This window comes from Phyllostomus discolor, chromosome 6 (genome assembly GCF_004126475.2).
Source record: "Phyllostomus discolor isolate MPI-MPIP mPhyDis1 chromosome 6, mPhyDis1.pri.v3, whole genome shotgun sequence".
NCBI lineage: Eukaryota > Metazoa > Chordata > Mammalia > Chiroptera > Phyllostomidae > Phyllostomus > Phyllostomus discolor.
The window spans coordinates 118,071,508-118,091,851 of NC_040908.2; the positions used below are offsets into that span (position 1 = coordinate 118,071,508).

General features: G+C 56.0%; 1 protein-coding gene across 5 annotated transcripts in view; it reads right to left on the reverse strand.

Moving 5' to 3' along the window:
• Positions 1–20,035, reverse strand: part of MYO7A (myosin VIIA) — an 80,226-nt gene extending 60,191 nt beyond the window's left edge. For 2 of the 5 annotated variants that reach the window (XM_036028770.1, XM_036028769.1), the window contains exons 1-3: positions 11,855–12,056; positions 6,549–6,662; positions 1,778–1,930 (exon numbers count right to left, since the gene is read on the reverse strand). In XM_036028770.1, the coding sequence (XP_035884663.1) occupies positions 1,778–1,930; positions 6,549–6,662; positions 11,855–12,022 (435 nt within the window). In that variant the 5' untranslated portion in view covers positions 12,023–12,056. Of the gene's footprint in view, positions 1–1,777; positions 1,931–6,548; positions 6,663–11,854; positions 12,061–19,958 lie in introns of those variants that run through there. The other 3 variants (XM_036028772.1, XM_036028771.1, XM_036028773.1) reach the window with 3 other exon arrangements.
• Positions 20,036–20,344: the final 309 nt, after the last annotated feature.

The window sequence follows — 20,344 nt, forward strand, 5'->3', positions numbered from 1 at the left end:
CTTGAGGAGTCAGTAACAGGCAGGCCCTGACCCCACAGCAACCCCAGGGGGGCAGAAATTCCCTGTCTCTGGGTAAACACTGAGCCTCTCTCCAACTCTGCCCAGTAGTTTCAAGACCTGTGGAGGAATGAGAACCTGTGGTATGACACTTCCGGTCAAGATGGTGGCACAGGTAAACGTGGCTATCTATCAGATGCAGAGTTCAAAACACTGGTTATAAGGGTGCTTGAGGAACTTAGTGAGGACCTCAACAGCATAAAAAAGATCCAGTCAGAAGTGAAGGATACACTAATTGAAATAAAGAACAATTTATAGGGAAACAACAGTAGAGTGAATGAAGCCAAAAACCAAATCAATGATTTGAAATATAAGGAAGCAAAAAACAACCAATCAGAACAACAAGGGGAAAAAAATCCAAAGAGCGAGGACAGTGTAAGCAGCCTCTGGGACAACTTCAAGCATTCCAACATTCACATCATAAGGGTGCCAGAAGGAGAAGAGAAAGAACGAGAAATTGGAAACCTATTTGAAAAAATAATGAAAGAAAAGTTCCCTAATTTGGTGAAGGAAATAGACATGCAAGTCCAGGAAGCTCAGAGAGTCCCAAACTAGATGGATGCAAAGAGGCCCACTCCAAGACACATCATAATTAAAATGCCAAAGATAAAAGATAAAGAGAGAATCTTAAAAGCAGTAAGAAAAAAGCAGTTAGTTACCTCCAGGGGGAGTTCTCATAAGACTACCAGCTGATTTCTCAAAAGAAACTTTGTAGGCTAGTAGGGATTGGCAAGAAATATTCAAAGTCATGAACAGCAGGAACCTACAGCCAAAATTGCTCTACCCAGCAAAGTTATCATTTAGAATTGTAGACACATAAAGAGCTTCCCAGACAAGAAAATAACTAAAGGAGTTCATCATCACTAAACCATTATTAGTGTATGAAATGATATTTTTAAAGATTTTATTTATTTTTAGAGAGAGGGTAAGGAAGAGAGAGAGAGAAAGAGAGAGAGAGAGACATCAATGTATAGCTGCCAATTGCACAACTCCTACTGGGGACCTGGCCCACAACCCAGGCATGTGCCCTGACTGGGAATTGAACCGATCATCCCTTGGTTCACAGGCTGGCACTCATCCACTAAACCATACCAGTCAGGGCTATGTGAAATGTTAAAGGGACTTATTTAGAAAAAGAAGATCAAATGATGAACAATAAAATGGCAATAAATACATATCTATCAACAATTGAATCTAAAAAACAAACTAAGTAAACAAGAAGAACAGAGATGGAATCATGGATATAGAGAGTGTTTTGATGGTTACCAGATGGGAGTGGGGTGTAGAGAAATGGGTGAAGAGGTGAAGGGATTAAGAAATACAAATAAGTAGTTGCAGAATAGCCATGGGGATGTATAGTATAGGAAATGGAGTAGCCAAAGAACTTATACACATGACCATGGACATGAACAATGGTGGGGGGACTGTGTGAGGGAGTGGGGGGTGCTGGGTGGAACAAGGCCAAGGGGGAGCAATGGGGACAACTGTAACAGAATAGTCAATAAAATATAATTAAAAAAAGAAACTGTGGTACAAACTGCCTCTCTCCCCACCCACAGACCACACAGACCATGGCCCAAAACAGAGGATGACCCAGACAGAGGGACACAGGCAGATGAGTCCCTGGCCCCGGTGGCCAGCAGCAGACCTCACAGTCTCAGGAGGCTGGGCCCTGGACAGCACCAGCAGGGCTGTGGGCGAGTGGGCCAGGGGCACTCACGTAGATGAGGTGGTCCCGGTAGCGGATGAGCAGGTTGCGCAGGATGCCGGCCTCGTTGAGGTCCCCCAGACGGATCATGTCCTCCACGCCATGGACCGACGTGGGGTGCATGGGCTTGATGTGCGTGGCCTTCTGCGGGGAGATCCAGTGTTCCTGCAGGGAGGCACAGAGGCTGATGTCAGGCTGCTCTCCAGAATCCCGGGCTGCGCTCTGCTGGGGAGAAGGCCCTGGGAGGAAGGGAGCCCCTGTCTCTGCAACCCTGGTGAGGGTCTTGTCCTCTTCCACAGCCAAACACTCTCAGCACTAACAGGCTTGAGTCTATGAGGATGGCACTGCCCACCCCCAACCCCCTTGGGCCTCTCCTCCTCCTCGTAGGGACTCTCTCTACAGACTGAAGAGGTAGGCAGGCCAGGGGGCTCAGCCCCACCTCCTGGTTGTGATAAGGGGATTAGAGTCCCCCAGGTACTTTACAGAATGGAATGGACAGTGTAATACTTGAAGATAGCATTGACTTCAGATCTAGGCTCCAGTAAAAAACAACAAAAAAAAATGCACAAAAAGTCATTTCAGATATAAAGCAACAGGCTCATGGGATGAAGAATCACTGGGGAGCTACTTTAGACAGTGTGGTCAGGGACCACCTCTCTGAGGAGGTGACGGTTAAGACCTGGGAGAGGAAACTCCAGGTCCAGGGAACAGCAACAGCAAAGGCTCTGAGGCTGGTGGAGGAGGGCAGGAGTGGTGGAGATGGGGAGAAGCGGACCCACTCAGGATAGGTTGTGCACGGCTAGCTGATCGCACACGTGGAGAAGGGGAACTTTCAGGACTGAGCTGAAGCGGAAACTGGACAGAAGTTATCCTGATTCCCCTTCTCTTCCCTGCAATATTCTCTGCTGCCACGGGGTGGCGCACGGTGGAGCATCTGGCCTATAGCATTGGCTCTTTCAAGGAACTTGCAAAGCCCTAGTTTCCTCCCTCCCAAGGCTGGAAGCACACCGCTCCTCACCGCCCCCCCCACCCCACCCCCGGCCCGCACCCCACCCCAAGTAGTCTCCAACTTTTCTCCTCATAAGCCTTCCAAGAAAGTGAAAGTCTGACCTAAGCTCTAGGGTGTGGCCACAGCCTGAGGCAAGCCCCCACATGCCCCTCCCTCTTCCCAAAACCCAGAACCTTGGGAGCCTCAGGGCCGGAGGAACCCTTCCGCGAAGGGCATGAAGAGGACACCTCCACTGCCTTCCAGCTCAAGCCCTCAGACTTGCTGAGCAGGTACAATGCGCATGTCAGGACTCACACCTGACTCTCCCCCAGCCCCGTCTGGGACAACAAACCCTAGCAGATAGCCGCTAGCAGGAATCTGGGCATCAGTGCCCATCCCACCTCACCCCCAATCCAACCGGTTACCCACTCCTACCCACTCAACCTTCTAAAGTGCCCTCTTTGCCACCCTCAAGCCCCTACCCTGATCCAGACCACCGTCTCTCATGGGATTCCTGCCCCTTGCTGTCCCGCCCCTCACCTCCAGCACTCCCCTCCTGCCCCTCGTGCCCTGGAGGCTCCTCCAGCACCAGTCTGTCCCTGAGCTCCTGTTTGCCCCCAGGCTGAGAGCTGTGTCTGCTGTGTCCCTTCCACAGAGCCTCATACAGGGACCGGGCACAAATGGCATAGTGGGGAATCTCTGAAGGGACAGATGGCTGGCTGTGACCACTGAGGACCGGGTCTGAATTAGAAGCAGAAGTCCCAGTCGTGGGGACACCCCAGAGGTCTCCTACTCCAACCCCCTCACCTCACATGGGAGACTAGGAACAGAGTAGGGTGGTGGCCTGCACAGGCCTCAGAGGGTTTGGGGACAGTGTCCCTGGCATTGAACAGTGCCTTCTGGGCCAGGAGCCTCCCCATCCAGGTCAGGCCCTCACGCAGCCCCTCGGAGGCCTGAATGGGCTGGGTGGTGAGATAGAAGAATGGGCCTGGACTTTCCAATCCCAAGTGGAACATTCCTCTCGCCCAGACACCGTATTTCTTGATAAAAGCTGATCCAGTTGGAAAATTCCCTCTGCCTGGTCCCTGCTCACTGCCTGGGCCCTGGGCCCCAGCACGGCCCCAAGGGAGAGGACTCGGGGTCAGGCTGTCAGCCCTCCCCACTGGACCCCACCTCTCGGCCTGCAGCTCCTCCCCCCAAACGGTTCAGCACAGTGTTAAGAGGCGGCTCAGCCACTGTGTGACCCTGTCACCCGTGCATGTCACTGCTGCCTGAGCCTCCACGACCTCCTCTATGAAATGGGAGTTAGAATAATTGTCCTTTCTTCTTGGGGATGGTGGGAAGATTAATTGATACAATAAAGGCCGACGACATTTGTTTTCCTCCTGCTAGGTCCAAACACCACCGCTGCCTGGTCACTGCTCAGCCAGTGCTGAGTATTGTTATTCCTTGTAACAGAATTGCTGGCGCTGTTTTACAGTAAGGAGTCCCACTCGGAAGGCACGGTGGCTCGCCAGTGAAAGGGCAGAGCTGAGCCGCCCTTGCCCCCGCCCCCCCCCCCGCCTGCCCCCACCTTTCCCGTGTGGAAGGCCTGCCTCCCGGCTGACGGCTGACGTCAGCACCTCTCAGATCGATGTCCACAGGCACCTACCACACCAGCTGGAGTGTGACCAGAGCAGAGACCCAGGCCTGGCCTTTCGGGGCTACCAGAGAGAGTGGGGAGAGGGAGGGACAGAGAACACGGCTAATTCCAGGGACCGAGGACACATTAGGGAAAGAGCTGGCCCGCACTGAGCTCGGAGAGCCAGGGGCCACAGCTCTGCAGAGGAAGGGAAGCAGGGGCGCATCTGGCAGTGGGAACAGCCCGGCAATGGCAGGGTGTTAGGGTGCCAGAGAGCACGCTGACCTTTCCCATGAAAGGGAACCAAAGCCTTTCATGCGTTCGCTCAGTAAGTCTTTATGGAGAGCGTGCTCCTGGCAGACCCTTTGTGGAGCTCTGCAGAACCAGATGGGAGTGGCCTGGTCCTCACTCTCAAGGTGAAAGAGTCTTCTCGAAGACAGAGGAATGAAAGAGACAGCCTGGAGGGGTGAGGAGGGCGTGAGACTGAGAAAGCCTCATGACAGAGGAAGCCAGGAGCCAGGGCACCCAAGTCCACTAAGGCAAACCCAGCCTCCCAAACCTGCTCTGCGCCCTCCGGCCTTGGCCCTCCCCGTTCTGCAGCTCCCGAGCTCAGGGCCTTCGTGGGGGCAGGTGGGAGGGGACCTCTGAGATCCGGTGACACAGTTACGGGACACCATCTGACATGCAACACGACCCAGGTGAAACTCAAGCCTGCAGGGAGAGCCCCTGGGCCCCACCCCGAGGCTGCAGGCGGGTTCGAGGGGCCTGTCTGTGCTGCCAGTCCCCTTCTGCAGCCGCAGCCTGGGGTGGGGGGGGACTTCCTAGAGAGGCCTTGAACTGGAGGCTCAGGAGTGACACCGCAGGCTCAGGGGACAAAAGTGTGGTCTGCAGAGCCTGAGCCCCCGAGTTGCCGCTGAGATACTAGGGGGAGAAACAAACGCACAGAGGCCGGAGGTCCCAGGCCCTCGGCCAGCCGGCACCATTGCTCACCAGCTGTGTGATCAGTCCTGGCGGCCCTCTCCGCGCCCCAGTTTCCCTTGGGGGTAACGGTGGCTGCGCTCCCTGCCTGTCACAGACGCTTGTGCAGGCCCAAAGCCAGAGCTGGGCCAAAGGGCTGTGCGGCCCTGACAGGGCGCCCCAGGGGCGGCAGGGACATGATGATGCCGCTGAGCCTCCAGGTCCACCCCCAGGTCCCCAGGGTCCCGAGCCCTCCCCTGTCCCGGCAGAGCCCTCTGCTCCAGGCCGCTGTACCCTCTCCCTCCACCAGCAGACCAGGGAGCTAAGACAAGGACCCGGTGTCAGCTGTGTGTCCCCAGCACTGGGCACACGTTGAGCACAACCCAAACTGTGGGGGAGCTGCGTCTCCCTGCTGACCTGCAACCCTGTTCTTACACCAATCAAGTCCACGCGTCTCCACGCCCAGGTGCACTGCCCAGAAGCCCCAGGAGTCCCCTCTGGGCCCTTGCCCAGGTCACCTACCTTTTTCAGCCCTTTCCTTCCCTCCCCAAAGCCCCAGCCTCACTCCCTACCAGCCCACAGGACCTGTCCCCCTTCCTTCAGGGCCCCCGGAGATAAAGGGTTCACCTGCCAGGCTGACTCCCAGGGCAGCATCAGGGTGGACAATGAATTCCCGTGATGTCGTAGCCCGGCAGAGCGGGACTAAGGGTGGTTTCAGACTGACCCTCATTTATCAAGGTGTTTTCCACATGTGACCTCACTGGCGGGTCACCACCCTATGAGATGGGCCCCATTACCTCCATTTTACAGAAGGGGAACTGAGGCTCAGGAGGGGCAGAGACTTGGCAAAGCTTGCGTAGCTAGTAAGGGTCGGGGCGGGACCTGACTCTGTTCTGTCTGACCCTAAAGCACGCCGGTGCCTGAGGAGCTCCCCGCCCGGCGCCACCCCTGCTCACCGCACTTGCACACACGCCTGCACTGACACACGTCTCCAATACTGGGCGGAATGGGCTACCCCTGAGGGCGTGGAACAGGTGGCCTGGGCCAGAAGGGGAAGCGCCCTCTGCCCCAGGGGGTGGGGGGAAGACTCCAGGGGGGTGTGAGGACACAGGCACTGCCTCCACCCCTTGGGGCGGTCGCTGTCTGGTCCCCACCTCAGGTCACCGTCAGTCTGTGCCCTCCCCGGGGCAGGGGTGGGGGAGACGGGGACTACTCACATTGCCTTCATCATCCACCACCTGGATCTGCCCAGAGTCGCACAGCTTCACCACCGCCCCGATGGGCACGTCGAACTCCTGCCCGGACCTCAGGTCCATCCAGACATAGTCTCCCTGCGGGGGAGAGACAGTCCCGGGCCAGCTGAGCGGGGGTGGGGCTCGGGCACCCCCTCCACGCACCATGGTGCCCCACCACCACCACCGGGGGCTTTGCTGACGACCCCCAAGAGGGAAGGAGAGGGTGCTCGCCCTTGCTAGGAGCCATCTGGTGCCCGGCCCCAGGCTGGGCATTCACACAATGTCACCAGCCCCTCCCCTGTAGTGGCCATCACTGTCCAATTTGACCGATGAGTAAGCAGAGGCTCAACTGGGCAGCTTCAAACCCAGGTCTGTTCGGAGCCTGGCTCTCACCTGCCCGAGGCTCTCGCCTCACACGTGGGCGGCGGACCCACTGAGCTGCAGGTGGAAACACCGAGGCCCCCAAACCACTTCTCCTCTGTCCTAAAGGAATGTCCCCACAGGACACCCGAACAGCCTCTGTCACTTCCGGGGTTGGGCCTCATACACACGGGTTCCTCACAGGGACACCGCTCTGCACGGGCCCTGTGACACAAGTCCAGTCGCACCGTCTCCTGGCTTGTGGGCAGAGCCCTGGCCCTAGGTGCAGGGTGTCCCCGTGTGTGTCCCCTGTGGCACCTGGCACAGGGCCTGGCTCCCACTGCACACTCAGCAAGGGCACACGGAAGCTGAATGCGAAACCCAGCGTCGGAGGAATGGACTTAGAACAACCACTGTCAGCCATGATGCATTCAGCAAACACGTGTTGAGCACCTACTGCGTACAGGGCCCTGACTGATCTAAATGCTGGGGATTGTGCGGTGACAGCCAAATCCGCCCTCTGGTTGGAAGGACACAGAAAGCAAACAGCTGAGCGCGTTCTGTCACAGGGCCGCGTGGATGGCGGTGAGTGGCCGAGTGGCCCACAGTAGAGGCAGGAGCCAGGGAAGCCGCCCTGCGGGGGAAATCCCCGAGCTGAGACCTGAGGGCGAGCCGCAGCCAGGCCGGAAAGGACAAGGGTGGAAATCTGGGCAGAGGAGACCGTCGTACAACGGCCCTGAGGTGGGAGGAACGGCGCGGAGGGAGGCCATGGTGCCAGGCCCTGCAGAGGGCAGGCAGTCAGTCACGGAGGCGAGCACGGCCCAGGACATGGAGGCTCTCATGGGCCTGCAGGCACAAGTTGGGATTTTATTCTAATCATAACAAGAACATTCTTTTTGGCGGTTCCAAACTTCCACAGGAGGGTAAGAGAATGTAAATGTCCTAATAAAATATAATTTACTATCGAACAGCAGTTGGAAACCTAGAGCTGATACAACTGATTCACAGCGAAATAAGCCCAGGGGAGTGGCCCCGCCGAAACAGCTCTGGGCGGGGAGTCAGGAGACTGGGCTGCAGGACCGGCCTGGCTCCGGACCAGTCACTGACCCCTTGGAGCCTTGGTTTCCATGTGTCTCAGTGAGGGGTGGGCTCCGTGAGTCCCTGGGTCAACCCATCACCGCTTCAGCCCCCTCCTACCCCATCAGATTCAACTATTTTCAGCCACAGCTGGCCCTGTGGGCCTTCATTTCACGGGAGGTGTGTGGCAGAGACAGGCTTCCTGCAAACCCACGCTGTTTCTCAGAAAAAGTGAGACTGATTGGAGAGCCTCTGGAAAGAGAGAACTCATAATCCTCAAGACTGCTTTGGCCCCAAGCCCGAACTGCACTTCCTGCGGCCCTCCTCACCCACGCCGAGCGCCAGTCCTTGGGCTGCCTGGCACGCCCCTGCTTCACCTGTTCTTCTCCACCTGCCCCCACCCCACCTTTCCAGAGAGTGGACGGCCCTTGTCTGTCCAGACCCAGAACAAACAGCAACTCTCCCTGACACCTCCCCACCTCCCTCCTTCCCTCCTCCTCCTTCCCAGCTGCTGAGAGTTTATTCATTCATTCAGCACATATTTGCGGAGAGCCAGCTGTGGGCCGGTCCTGTTCCAGGCAGAGCCGTGAACCGGCAGAATGCCTGCAGCGGTAATGGCAGCCCCAAGCTGGAGCCAGGTGAGGGGGATGTGGGCGGGTGCCAGGTCACACAGGTCCTTAAAACCATGGACAGGAGCTAGACCTTTAAGTATGACAAGAAGCCATAGGGAGGTTGTAAGCAGGAGAACAGAGTGATTTTCAAAACTTTGCCCTGGCTGCTCTATGGAGAAGGAAGGCATCCCCAGGCACAGCCAGCCCCACGCTGGGTCCTCACCATCTGAGTCCATTCTCCACTAGCTCGCAGCCCTCTGAGGGCGAGCTGGGTCTGAGACTTTCACCTGTGATTCCCCACGGTCAAACACAGGAAATCGGAAACTGTCTCTGAGAGAGAGAGAGAATGAGCATATATTTGAGAGTGTGTGTGAGAGTGTGTATGAGGTCTGTCCAGAAAAAGTCCAGCCATTGTTAATACAATGAGAACAGTTTGCACGACATCGATGTAACCTGGTAGCCAAAGAGAGTGGACTGGAATGCACATGCATGAACAATGACAACTTCACTGTACTAGTCAGTGGGGGCGGTAGACAACATTGAGTGAGCATGTGTACTGTGTGGCTATCACATTCAAAATGACTGAGTGAGTAGAGCAGCAAATCTGCATCAAATTTTGCACTAAGCTTGAACATTCCTCCACAGCAACTATCAAGATGATTCAGAAGCTGCAGCTATGGGTAGCTGGACAATAGCAGCTTCATCACGACAATGCACCTGCAAATGCATCACGTCCCACGCAGAGTGTTTTTTCGAAACATCAAACCACCCAGGTGACTCAGGTCCCCTACAGCCCATATTTGGCATCCTGCAACTTCTGGCTTTTCCCATAATTAAAATCACCTTTGAAAGGGGAGAAATTTCAAACTATTGATGAGATACAAAAAGATATGATGAGGCAGCTAATGGCAATTGAGAGAACTGTGTGAGGTTCAAAGGTGACTACTTTGAAAAACTGAGGCATCATTGTCCTATGTACAATGTTTCTTGTATCTTCGTCAATAAATGTCTATTTTTCATAGCATGTGGCTGGATACTTTCTGGACATACCTCATAAGAGCGAGCGTGGGGGTGGGGCAGAGTCTGCATGAGAGAGAGGAGAGTGTGCAGCATGTGTGTGTGTGTGCGTGCAGGCGACAGAAAGGCTGGCTGGCTCCTGGAGGCCAGCCATGGCAGGCGTGGCACCGGGACACTGCTCTGGGCTACCTCACAGTCCATCCCCACCACGGTCCAGGTAGTGAGCTCTATGCTTCCCTGTAATTAACTATTTCATTCAACCTCATGATAACCCTTAAGCAGAAGATTCTATCTCCACTCATCTCAAGGAGGTCAAGAAACAGTGCCCAAGTTCACACAGCCTTTTTGTGGTAGAGCCAGACACGAAGCCAAGGCTGACAAACTCCAAATCCAGTGTTTTTCCCAGCATGCCCTGGGCCCAGCCATGAGCCCAGCTCTGTGAGCAGAATGGGGAGCACCAACAGGGTCTCTGCTCGCAGATGGCTCCCGGGCCCCAAAGGCAAGCTGGCAGCTGGGCTGAGGGGAGCTAGAGGGCAAGGTCACTGTCTGTGAGTCACCGGTATCCCCCAACCCTGCTCAGAGCCTGGCACACAGGGAGTGCGTCCCACTCAGGGAACAAAAAGTAACCAAAACAAAAGACCTCACGTCAGCAGGAGGTGGAGGCTGGGAGAGGCTGAGCCAGGATCTCAGAGATACACAGCAAACAGAAGCGACTAGAACTCTCCTAACCAAAGACAGATGCCAGGACAGCGGTGAAGTAACCGGCTCTGCTCCAGGTCAGAACTTGAGGAAAGAGGCTAAAATGGCAGAGGCTTTAGGGGAATCCTGGGGCCTGAGGACCCCTCAGGGGGGAAGCTCCCGTGGCCCCAGGGAAAGTCTTTGGAGCATCAAAATGCAGCTGGCTTGTACGGGTCTTCATTTTACAGGTGATGAAACTGGGGCCCAAAGGGAGAATGGAACTTGGCCTCCGCCACTTATCAGATCAGTGGCCAACGAAGCTACGAGCATCTACAGAGCCCGAACCCAAACCAGCGTGTGCCAGGAGTCGCTGGTTGGGTGAGGGAAGGAGTGCAGGAAGGAAGGTGTAAAAGAATATGAAGCTTTTTTGAGGGGCAGGAAGAAGGATGAGAGGAAAGGGACACTGGACCCCAGGCTGACCCCTCTAAACTGCCATCCCCATGTCCCCACTCCTACCACCCATCAGGAGGGCGCCCCACGAGGGACCTCTCCTTGAATCAGCAACCCCGTTTGTGGCGTGACACATGCCTAGTGTGGCTGTGTGACTTGCACAAGTCCCAGCTTCTCTGCTCTCTCCCAAGTGGCTGGAGCCGAGGGTCTCGCAGCCCCAGAAGCGATTTCCTAGAATGGGTCTGTCTAAACGTTCTCCAGGGTACACCCTGGTGGGGCCGCTCAGGGAAGCAGGCCAAGGGCCTCAGTGAGCGCATAGTTAAGAGATCTGGGCTCAGGTCCCGGTTCTGCCACTAACACTGCGTGACTGACTGGGTAAGTCTTCCCCGCTCCCTGGGCCTCTGCGTTCACCAGCCTTAAAATGGAAGAAGGCAGCGCCTGTGGAGACAGGGGGCCGTGCAAGTGCTGTCGTCCTGAATGCCCCCACCTTCCTGCCCAGGCAAGAGCCCAGTCTCCCATCAAGGTCCTCAGCCCTTTAGGCCTCTTCCCCCGTTGGGGGCAGGGCCTGGAGCTCAGTTCCTGTCCGTGGGATGAAACGGAGTCTGTTTCAGGACTTGCTGGCCTCCCCACAATCACTCTAGGACACTGGTCCGATTAGCCCCTTTTCCACAGGCAGGAAAGGTGAGCCGAGCCACTTGCCCGGTGCCTGTGTGACGGAAGTGTCCAGTTGCTAGCCTTGGGTGATAGAGGAGACTCAGTGGGCCAGCCAGTCCACAAACGTCTACCGAGGTCCCTGGGGCACCTGGATGGCTCCCTGCTCTGGACCCGGGTGAAGGCGGGGAAACCCCTTCTGGGCCCCTGCCCATCCTCCCTGTGTAAATGCACAAGCTCGCCCAGGGAGGGGCAGCCGGGCCAATTCACACTTGAGTCAGGGACCAAACGCACCACCACAAGTCCCCCATCCCACCCCACCCCCCCGTCTGAGTGCACCCTGAGGCTTCGCGACCCCATGATCCTTCTGGCGCCTGACAGGCAGGGAAACTGAGGCCCAGTCGAAGTCCCGGGGCGCACCTCCCGCTCCCGGCCGGGCCTCACCGGCATGAGCGCGTAAGCCTTCAACGCCTGGTTCAGGCTGCGCACCAGCGCCCACTTGCCGGGCTGCTTGGCGCGCGCCTCGTCGGGGTCCGCGGCATCCGCGGCGTCCGCGGGGTCAGCAGCGTCAACGGGGTTGGCGGGGTCCTCGGCATGGGCGGGGGGCTCCATGGCGCGGAGGGTCTGGAGGCGGCAGTGGCGGCGGCGGCTCAGCTGGAGCTCCCTAATTCACCTAATCCTGTGCGCGCCGCCCTCGGGGAACCCTAAACCGGGCCATCTGCCGCGGGCCCATGGCAACGGCGGCTTAGGTGACGCCCGCGGCCCAGAACAGGGAGGGGGAGCCCGCGCCGTCCTGGCCCCCTCCCATCTTGGCGGGACCCCCAACACCCCAGCATCATCCAAGACTCCCAGCGGCTTCACCGGGCCTGCAGCAGGTGGCAACCGCTGTGGGCCTCAGCGTGAATGAGGCACCTGGAACCTCGCCTTGACTGACTGGAGAAAATCAGTATGTTTTCTATGAAAAGAAACGTGGGGATGTTCTGCGGTAGAACACAATGAACTTCGTGAATTTCTAAGACTAAAGGGAAGGTGCCACAAAGGTCCTTCTAGCTTACTGATTGCCTCTGGGAGAATGAGGGCAGATGAAAAATGTGGGGCTGCTGGGGGATGGGGGTTTTGAGGAGCGGAGAGTCTGCCTCCGGTCCCTACCCAGCCTCAGAGGCCAGCCAGTCACTGATCTGCAGCCTGAAGAGGAGGCACTGAGGCCTGGGGCAGAGAGGCCCCCTGGCTCCTGAGTACAGCAAGCAACCCCTGATGGTTCCGACTACATGCCACAGTGGGTACCAAGCAGGGCTCCTGTGTCCTGGCAGCCACACAGGACTGGAGCCCGGCTCTGGCCTGTGCCGGGTTGTGGGCCGCAGTGGCTGCAGGCCCACGCACAGGGTGTGGCATGCCCAGGCCTTATGACTTGCCATCCACCTCACCTTCTCCCCTCTCCCTACTTATCTGTAGCTTCCTCCCTTCTTTCCTCCCTGTTTCTCTTTTCTCTTCAAAGCCTTTTGTCCCCAGCTTTGTCCCTGACATTGTGTGGGATTCCGGAAGCCCAACTGCTCCCACCGCAAACAAGCCAACCAGGGCAGGGCTCAGGGGGCATGGCCAGGAAGGAGAGAGCGATGCCTCCCGCAAACTCAGAGCTGCCCTACTGGACCCAGGCTGGCTTCCACCCCAAACACTCGTCCCAGCCCCTGGGGACACAGTGCTGTGCCGCCCAGCACAGCTGGACTGACTGCAGTGATCCCCACCCACGCTCACGGTCAAGGCCAGAACACACGTCCCCTTGCACCCACAGCCTGGGAGTCCACGGGAATAGGAGTCAGACCCTCAGACACTGGCAGGTGCTGGTGGTGGGCTTCCAGGCACCCTTCCATCTGTCCATCTAACCAGTCTTCACAGGCTCAGACCAAAGCTCAGGGGACACTGTCCTCAGAGCTCCCAGCCCAGGGTGAAGGGGTAGGCAGACCAGGCACAGACAAGAATGGCACCGCCAGATAAAGGGCAGGTGGGCCTTGGAGAGAGAGGATAGCATGGTCACTAAAAAGCTGGACTCTGGAGACAGATGGCTTAGGTTCAGTCCAGGTTAGGTCATTCACAAGCTGTGTGACCTTGAGCAAGTTGCTCACCTTTGAGGTGCCTTTGTCTCCTCCTCTGTGGAACGATGGGGTTAAACAGCTCAATGTGAGTAACTAAGATCGGTGCCCCTTGGAACAAACGTGCTGTGTGAATGTCGGTTATTATTAACTGAGCCAGTCATGCTAGGAGGTGGCAACTGGATACTGTAATTTTTAAAGCAGACACGAGGGGCAGGGCATTCAGAAGAGGGAACAGCAAAGCACGGAGAAGGAGAAGGAAGAGGGAAGAGACGGTACAAGCAGGTCTGGTGGGTGGAGAGAAGACCCCCGGCAGAGACCCAGTGGAGTGCTGGGAGTCTGGTGCCTGCCAGACCCAGGCCTGCAGCTCAGCCCCTCAGCCCCCCGCACCGTGAGCAGAAGCCTGCAATGAGGCCCCTTCCCTGGGGCGGCCTGTGTACCAGGTCTGGGAGGCACGTCTAATGCCCCTGTGACCCACCCTGGCATCAGCCCAGACCCTCTCCGAGGCCCGGGGCTCACTGCGAGTCCAGGCTCATCTCCTGCTACCCTGATGCCCAGAACAGGGCCTCCCACACTTGCTCACGCTAGGCCTTCTGCCGGGAACGCTTCACCCGCACTCCTCTTCCTGCCCCCGCCTGGCCACAAGGCTGCACTGAGTCACGTGCCCCTGGTCCCCACACTCCCCTCCCCACTACCTTCCTTTCTGTGTTCCCTTGGCACCTCACACAGACAGACCCGAGGTCCTGCCCTCACCCCTCCACACCACCCTCCAGTCCAGCTGTGGCCGCCCACTTCACAGATGGGGACGCCAGGGCTCAGAAGAGGTGCAGGGACCTACCCCGGGGTATACAGTGAGCTGGGACAAAAAGTGCTCAGACAATGACTGTGCCAACTGTCATGAGCAAGTAGTGTCGGTGAAGATGACACAACAGGGAACCCCCAGAACCTATCCCTTTACAGAAACACCAAAAAACATGGCCGAAACGATCAGAATCAACTTTACTGGAACTCTAGAAAATATGCAAAAGCTTCCAGTAACCAGATGAGCATTCCGTGAAGAGGAAGGTGGCTGAAACCCGGCAGCAGAGCTGTGCGGTGTTGTGACCTGCCCACCCCCACCCACCGATGCCCTGGTGGCAACCTTGCACAGGGCAGCCCGCATCCCTGGTTTTTAAAGGGACAGTGCAAAGGGCTTGCCCTTATTTCCCTAACTGGGAGTCTCCCAGGGCAGACAAACCACTAGGGAGAGCATTGGTGAAAAATATCCAAAGGCCAATGAACTAGCCATGGCCTCCAGGGTAAAAAAATAACAGATATTCTAGAAAGCTTGGAAGAAAAGCAGGGAGTGAAATGCTTCAGGGAATAACAGCTTTGAAAATCTCCTGCATATATTGAGGAATCTGAAAGACCGTGTACATGCCCAGTGATGGACAAATGTTCAGAAAAAGCCCAAGAAGATACTCAGCGCTCACTTCTGGCTGACCTTCAAGTTCCATGCAGATGGGAGGTGAGGGCTAAGGCGGAGCTTGCTGGGCCGTGCAGGTGCGCCCCCGCCCACACAGAAAGCCCATCTGCAAAGACCAAGGGTTTTCGTGTGTTGCGTTTTGGTCCCAGGTGTGTTGGAGACTGTGGTGACCACACACAAAGCAAAAACACAGTCTTCACACAAAATAGTTTAGAAAAGTCACTCAATGAACTCACGACGAGCAGCAACAACAAACCCCAGGGAGAGGGGAGAGAGTGACGCCCAGAAGTGCCACATTGTAATATTAAAAATGTCCAGTTTACTACAACAAAACGTGATGAGGCCTGCACAGAAACACGGACGTATGGCCCATTCACAGGAAAAGGGGAAATTAACAGACACTTCCCCTGAGGAAGCCCAGACCCTGGACTTAATAACCAAAGACTTTAATCAACTGTCTTAAATACGCTCAGAGAGCTCAAGGAAAGTCGAACAACATCTCACCTGGAAGAGAATATCAGTAAAGATGCAGAAATCATCAAAGGGGACCAAGTAGAAATTCTAGAGTTGAAAAGCACATTAACTGATATGAAATAATTCACTACAGGGGTTCAACCACATACACAAAGAGGCAACGGGAAGAATCAGCAGACTTGAAGAGAGGTTCATTGAGATTATCCAGGCTGAGGAGCAGGAAGGAAAAAGGAATTAAGAAAAATCGGCAGAGACCAAAACACCTGTGGGGTGCCACCAAACAGACCGACGTGCAAGTGGGGGCCCCGAAAAGAGACGGTGGCAGAAAGAGTACTTGAAGAAATACTGGCCCAAACCTCCCCTGAGCCTGATGACAGATATGAGTCTATACGTACAAAATCAAACCGCCAAAAGACAAAGAGAGGATCTTGCAGGCGGTGAGTGAGGAGCGGCTTGTCTGTGCAAAGGGCCTGCAGTGTGCTCACTAGCAAGCTTCTCGTCAGCAGCTGTGAAGGCGGCAGGCGGCAGGCAGCGGGGTGACGGGTGTATTTAACGTGGTGAAAGAAGAAAACTGTCAAACAAGAGTTCTACATCTGGCAAAACTATCCTTCAAATATGAAAGAGAAACCAAGACATTTCCAGACAAACGAAAGCTGTGGGAGTTCGCCCTTTGTTGACTTGCCTTCCAAGAAATGCTAGAAGTAGCCGACTAAAATCAACGGGCCCCAGACAGTGACCCATGGGCCTACGAGAAATAAAGGAGCTTGGTAACGGTAGCCACATAGGTCATTTTCAGCCAGATAATTATTAGTTTTTGGTTTGTAACTGCTGTTCCACCCTCCTTTTCCCCTTTTTTTTCCTATATGATTTAAAGGACAAGTGCACAAAACAACACTTACAAATCTGTGTTAATGGGCACATGGTGTGTGAAGATCCAAGTTCTAAAAGTAACAACATAAAGTGAGGGATGGAGCTGTACAGGAGCCACATTTTTGAAGCTAAATTGGCACTAAGTCCGCTAGACTGGTGTAACTGTAAAATGTCAGTGCAAACACCAGGGTAATCACCGGAAACGTGCGTATGCACACACACACAGACACAGAAGGGGAGATGAGAAGGGACTCAGAACAGGACGCTGGAGGGAAACCAGCCACACACAAGGAGGAGCAGAAGAACTGAGGGGAAAGACACACCATTAAAAACAGCACAATGGCAGACGTACATCTTTAAACGGAAATGAATTAAAGTCTCCAATTAAAAGGTAGAGGTTAGCAAAATAGGGTTTTTTTTTTTAAAAGATCCATTTACATGCTATTTATGAGAGATTCACTTTAGATACAAAGATAAAATGGGTTGAAAGTAAAAAGGTAGAAAAAATATATTCTGTGCAAATAATAACTTAAGAAGATCTGGAATGGTTATACTGCTATCAGGCAAAGTGTACTGTAAGTTAAAAACTGTCATGAGAGACAAAGAACGTTATACAATACTTTAATAAAAGGGTCCATCCAGCTGTTCTCAACAGCCTACAAACTTATCTTCAAAATCCCCTTTGCGCAGGAATCCGGGCACAGTACATCCAGTCCTTACCCTGGCCCCCCCACGGAGCCAAGATCACAGCACACTGAAGCTCAGCAACCTCCCTGAACTCCTTAAAGAAGGGGCTCAAGTGCACCTCGGATCTCCGAGTTCTTGCAAGACCAGCTAGCCTCGCAGCCTGGGGCCAGCCCCTCCTCCCGAGAACTCAGTCCCCCCTCTGTGTGTGAGGGAGTGCCGTAGAAGCCTCAGAGCCTCCCTGACACCCCACTACCGCCCCCTCAGGGCGGAAGCCTCCCTGCTACCCAGGCCCCCTCCCACCCCATGCCGCCCCCGGGGACGCCTCCTATCACAGTTCCACTCAGGGGCGCCTTGCTCTGTTTCTGACCCTCTCCTCACTTTAGTCTGGGACCCCCCAGGATGGGGAGCAATCCGTTTATCTGTGCATCCTCTGTGCCCAGTCTGGTGTGGAGAAGGGGCTCAGCACCACTTTGCTGGGTGGGCGGGGGAGAACTTGGCTGGAGCAGGTAGGTCCTGACACGACAGGACTCTCCAGGTGCCCCCACCCCACTGCTGAAGCTGTCAGCACCGTGGGTCTGCCCAGACGGCTGTGGGGTCCCTAGGAAAGGGCCCATGTTCTGCAAGTGCCCCCTGGCAGGGGCGGTCTGACCTCCTCCTGGCGCCCGCCCCCATGCCACACCCTGGGCCTGCGCAGCAGCCCCCTCCCCAGGTCTCTCCTCACCGCAGGCTGCCCCTCACCGTCATGGCCCCCAGCCTGTGCACTTGACCTGGGCTTCAGCTTCTTCACCTGCAACAGAGCGCCAGGATTCCTACCTCATAGCCCTGCCACACCACAGAGTAGGAGAGTGCCTGCGGACCAATGTGGGTTCAACCTTTGAAGAATTAGAGCTCAACAAATGAAAAAAAATGTTCATGTTTTGGATTCTTAGTCCATCTTTGTGAAAGTGTCTCCTGGGCCCAGTACCCTGTGGGGGCTCAGAGAGGTTGGGCGGGAAGGAAGGTTGAATCTCTGTCACTGATAAGTCCCATGTGGGGACACTCTTCACTTGGGAAAGAACCATCACATCCTCTGAGGTTTCCTGAGATTTTTATACAAATAAAGAGGGAGAGAGAAGACTGGAGAATTCTCCCACACAGGAACGCCGCTCTTATGATTTTATTAGTAGTTGTTGCCATGGCGGCTGGCCCTCCGGGGACTGGGTCCAGCACCGGGCTGAGCACTACGCCCTCTTGTTCTCAACATCCCTTTAAAGCAGGAGCCACGGTCCGCCCTGGCCCCTCGGGCCCAGTGAGGGTGTAGTGACAACCACCCACTCATGCAGCACAGTGCTCCATCCATCTCCGAGTGGGCTGGTGCGGGGACTCAGAAGACTGGGGAGCTGGGCAAAGGCTGTCCCCCACTTCCGGTGGACCAGGGGGCCCCAGGTAAGCAGGGGAAGAGTGACCAGACTACCAGGAGCAGAGCAGGGAAGGCTCCAAAAGGGAGCAGTGACCACAGTGGGGCCCGAAGGGAAAACAGCCAGGAGGAGGGGAGGCAGAGCACACCGGGGCAGGGGGAGGGGGGGAGGGACAGCCCCAGGAGGCAGGTGGAAAAAACTGCAGTGGATGGAATCCCTCCTAGTATTTTTTTTTTCATACCAACCATCCCAGAAAAGGAGGGTTTTATCCTTGCTTTGCAAATGAGGAAACTGAGGCTCAGGAAGGCTGAAAAAATAGCCTGAAATCTGCCCAAGACAAGCCCAGCAGTGCGGGCTCTGCCTATGGCTCCATGTAGCTGGTCAGCTGCTCAGAGTTGGGGCCGTTTCCAGGACCAAAGAGGTAACAGAAATGTGCTCTCTCTGGGAGGGGTGGGCAAAGCTGGCGTTCCCCTGCCCACACCTGCTTCTGGCACAGGCTGCCCACAGGGTGGGGCAGGCCAGTGGTCAGAGGGGACAGTCAGCCAGAGGTCTGCCTCGGAGGACCCCAAGGGCACACATCCATGGAAGGCTGTGGGTGGCCCAAGGTGTCCCTCCAGGGGGCTGCACGTGCCCCTCCTCCCAGCCCTGCCTGCGTGCAGCTCCAGCCCTGGCACACAGCACACGCTCAGTGACAGTGATGTGCCTTCTCCTGATGGTCCTGGCTGTCCCTGAGAGGCCTTTGAATAGACTCAGGCCGCGGGACCAGGGGGCTTCAGAGAGGGTCTTGTCCGGTCCCTGGGTTCTGCCCTGATGCCCGCCTTCTCACACGCACAGAGCACATGTTCACACAGAAACCCACAGCCTCAGGATACGCTGCCCATTGGCCTCTGGTTGTCCCCGGGGACACACCCCCACCGCCCTAGGGCCTGGTGCCAGGCCCACCTGGCTCGGGGCCCACATTCCTGGCTCAGGGGACCAGGAGCTCATTAGAGCCTCAGGCCGATCACGGGGAAGGGCTAAGGGTCAGGGGCCACTGTAGTCCCGGGAGGGAAGCAGGGCTGGAGGACTCGGCTGGAGACAGTGCCACTGCTTCCCCCTGTGTTACCCCAGGAGGCTCCAGCTCAGGCCATGGCACCCCCAGTTCACTGTTCCCCACTCAGGTCCAAGGCCCTTCCTAGTCTGGCATCAGTAAACTTGCCAAGTTCCTCTTCCCTTTCCCCAAGGGCTTCCCCACATTTGGGCCTTTGCACACTCTGTTCCACTGCCTGGAATGCCTGGGGATTCAGAGACGAAGGCAAATAAACGACTTCTACCCAGTGGGGTGAGTGCAGTGGCAAAGAGGTGTCCCAACAGACACATCAGAGTGAGTAGTTCTAGACTGGGTCTGGGACAGTCAGGGAGTTTCACAGCTGGGTTTTGAAGCATAAATAGGAGTTTTCTGAAAGAAAGGATTGGGGAGGGCATTCCACAGTTAGGCATAGGGTGAGAGGATACGGGATGGGGTAAGATGAGCCAGCCAACAGGGTTCTTCCTGGCACAGAAAGGTGAAGGGCACAGAGAGCACTCACCTGCTGAAGAATCACCATTGTCCTTTGTCAGACGCTCCTGCCGCCTGCCTGGTCAGACACGGTTCTGCAGGGGGAGAGACCACAGAGAGCCCCTGAGCAGACCAGCCCTGGCAGGCCTGCACCTGGCAGGGGTCCCCAGGGCTACTCCCAAAGCCACAGTCTCCCCTGCCTCTGGGGACCCTCCCTGGCTTCTCTCCCTCTGGTTGCAGCCCAGCCTGTGTGACCTGAGCCTTGGCCACCATCACCAGCCCTATTGCCCAGGGCACCTGAGCTCATCTCTGGGTCATTGTTATTCAGAGATTCCAAAGGGCTCCAAGTCTACCCCCTTGTCTGGGCTTATGAGCCACGGCCCAGAGAGGGACAAAGACTTGCCTAAGGTCACACAG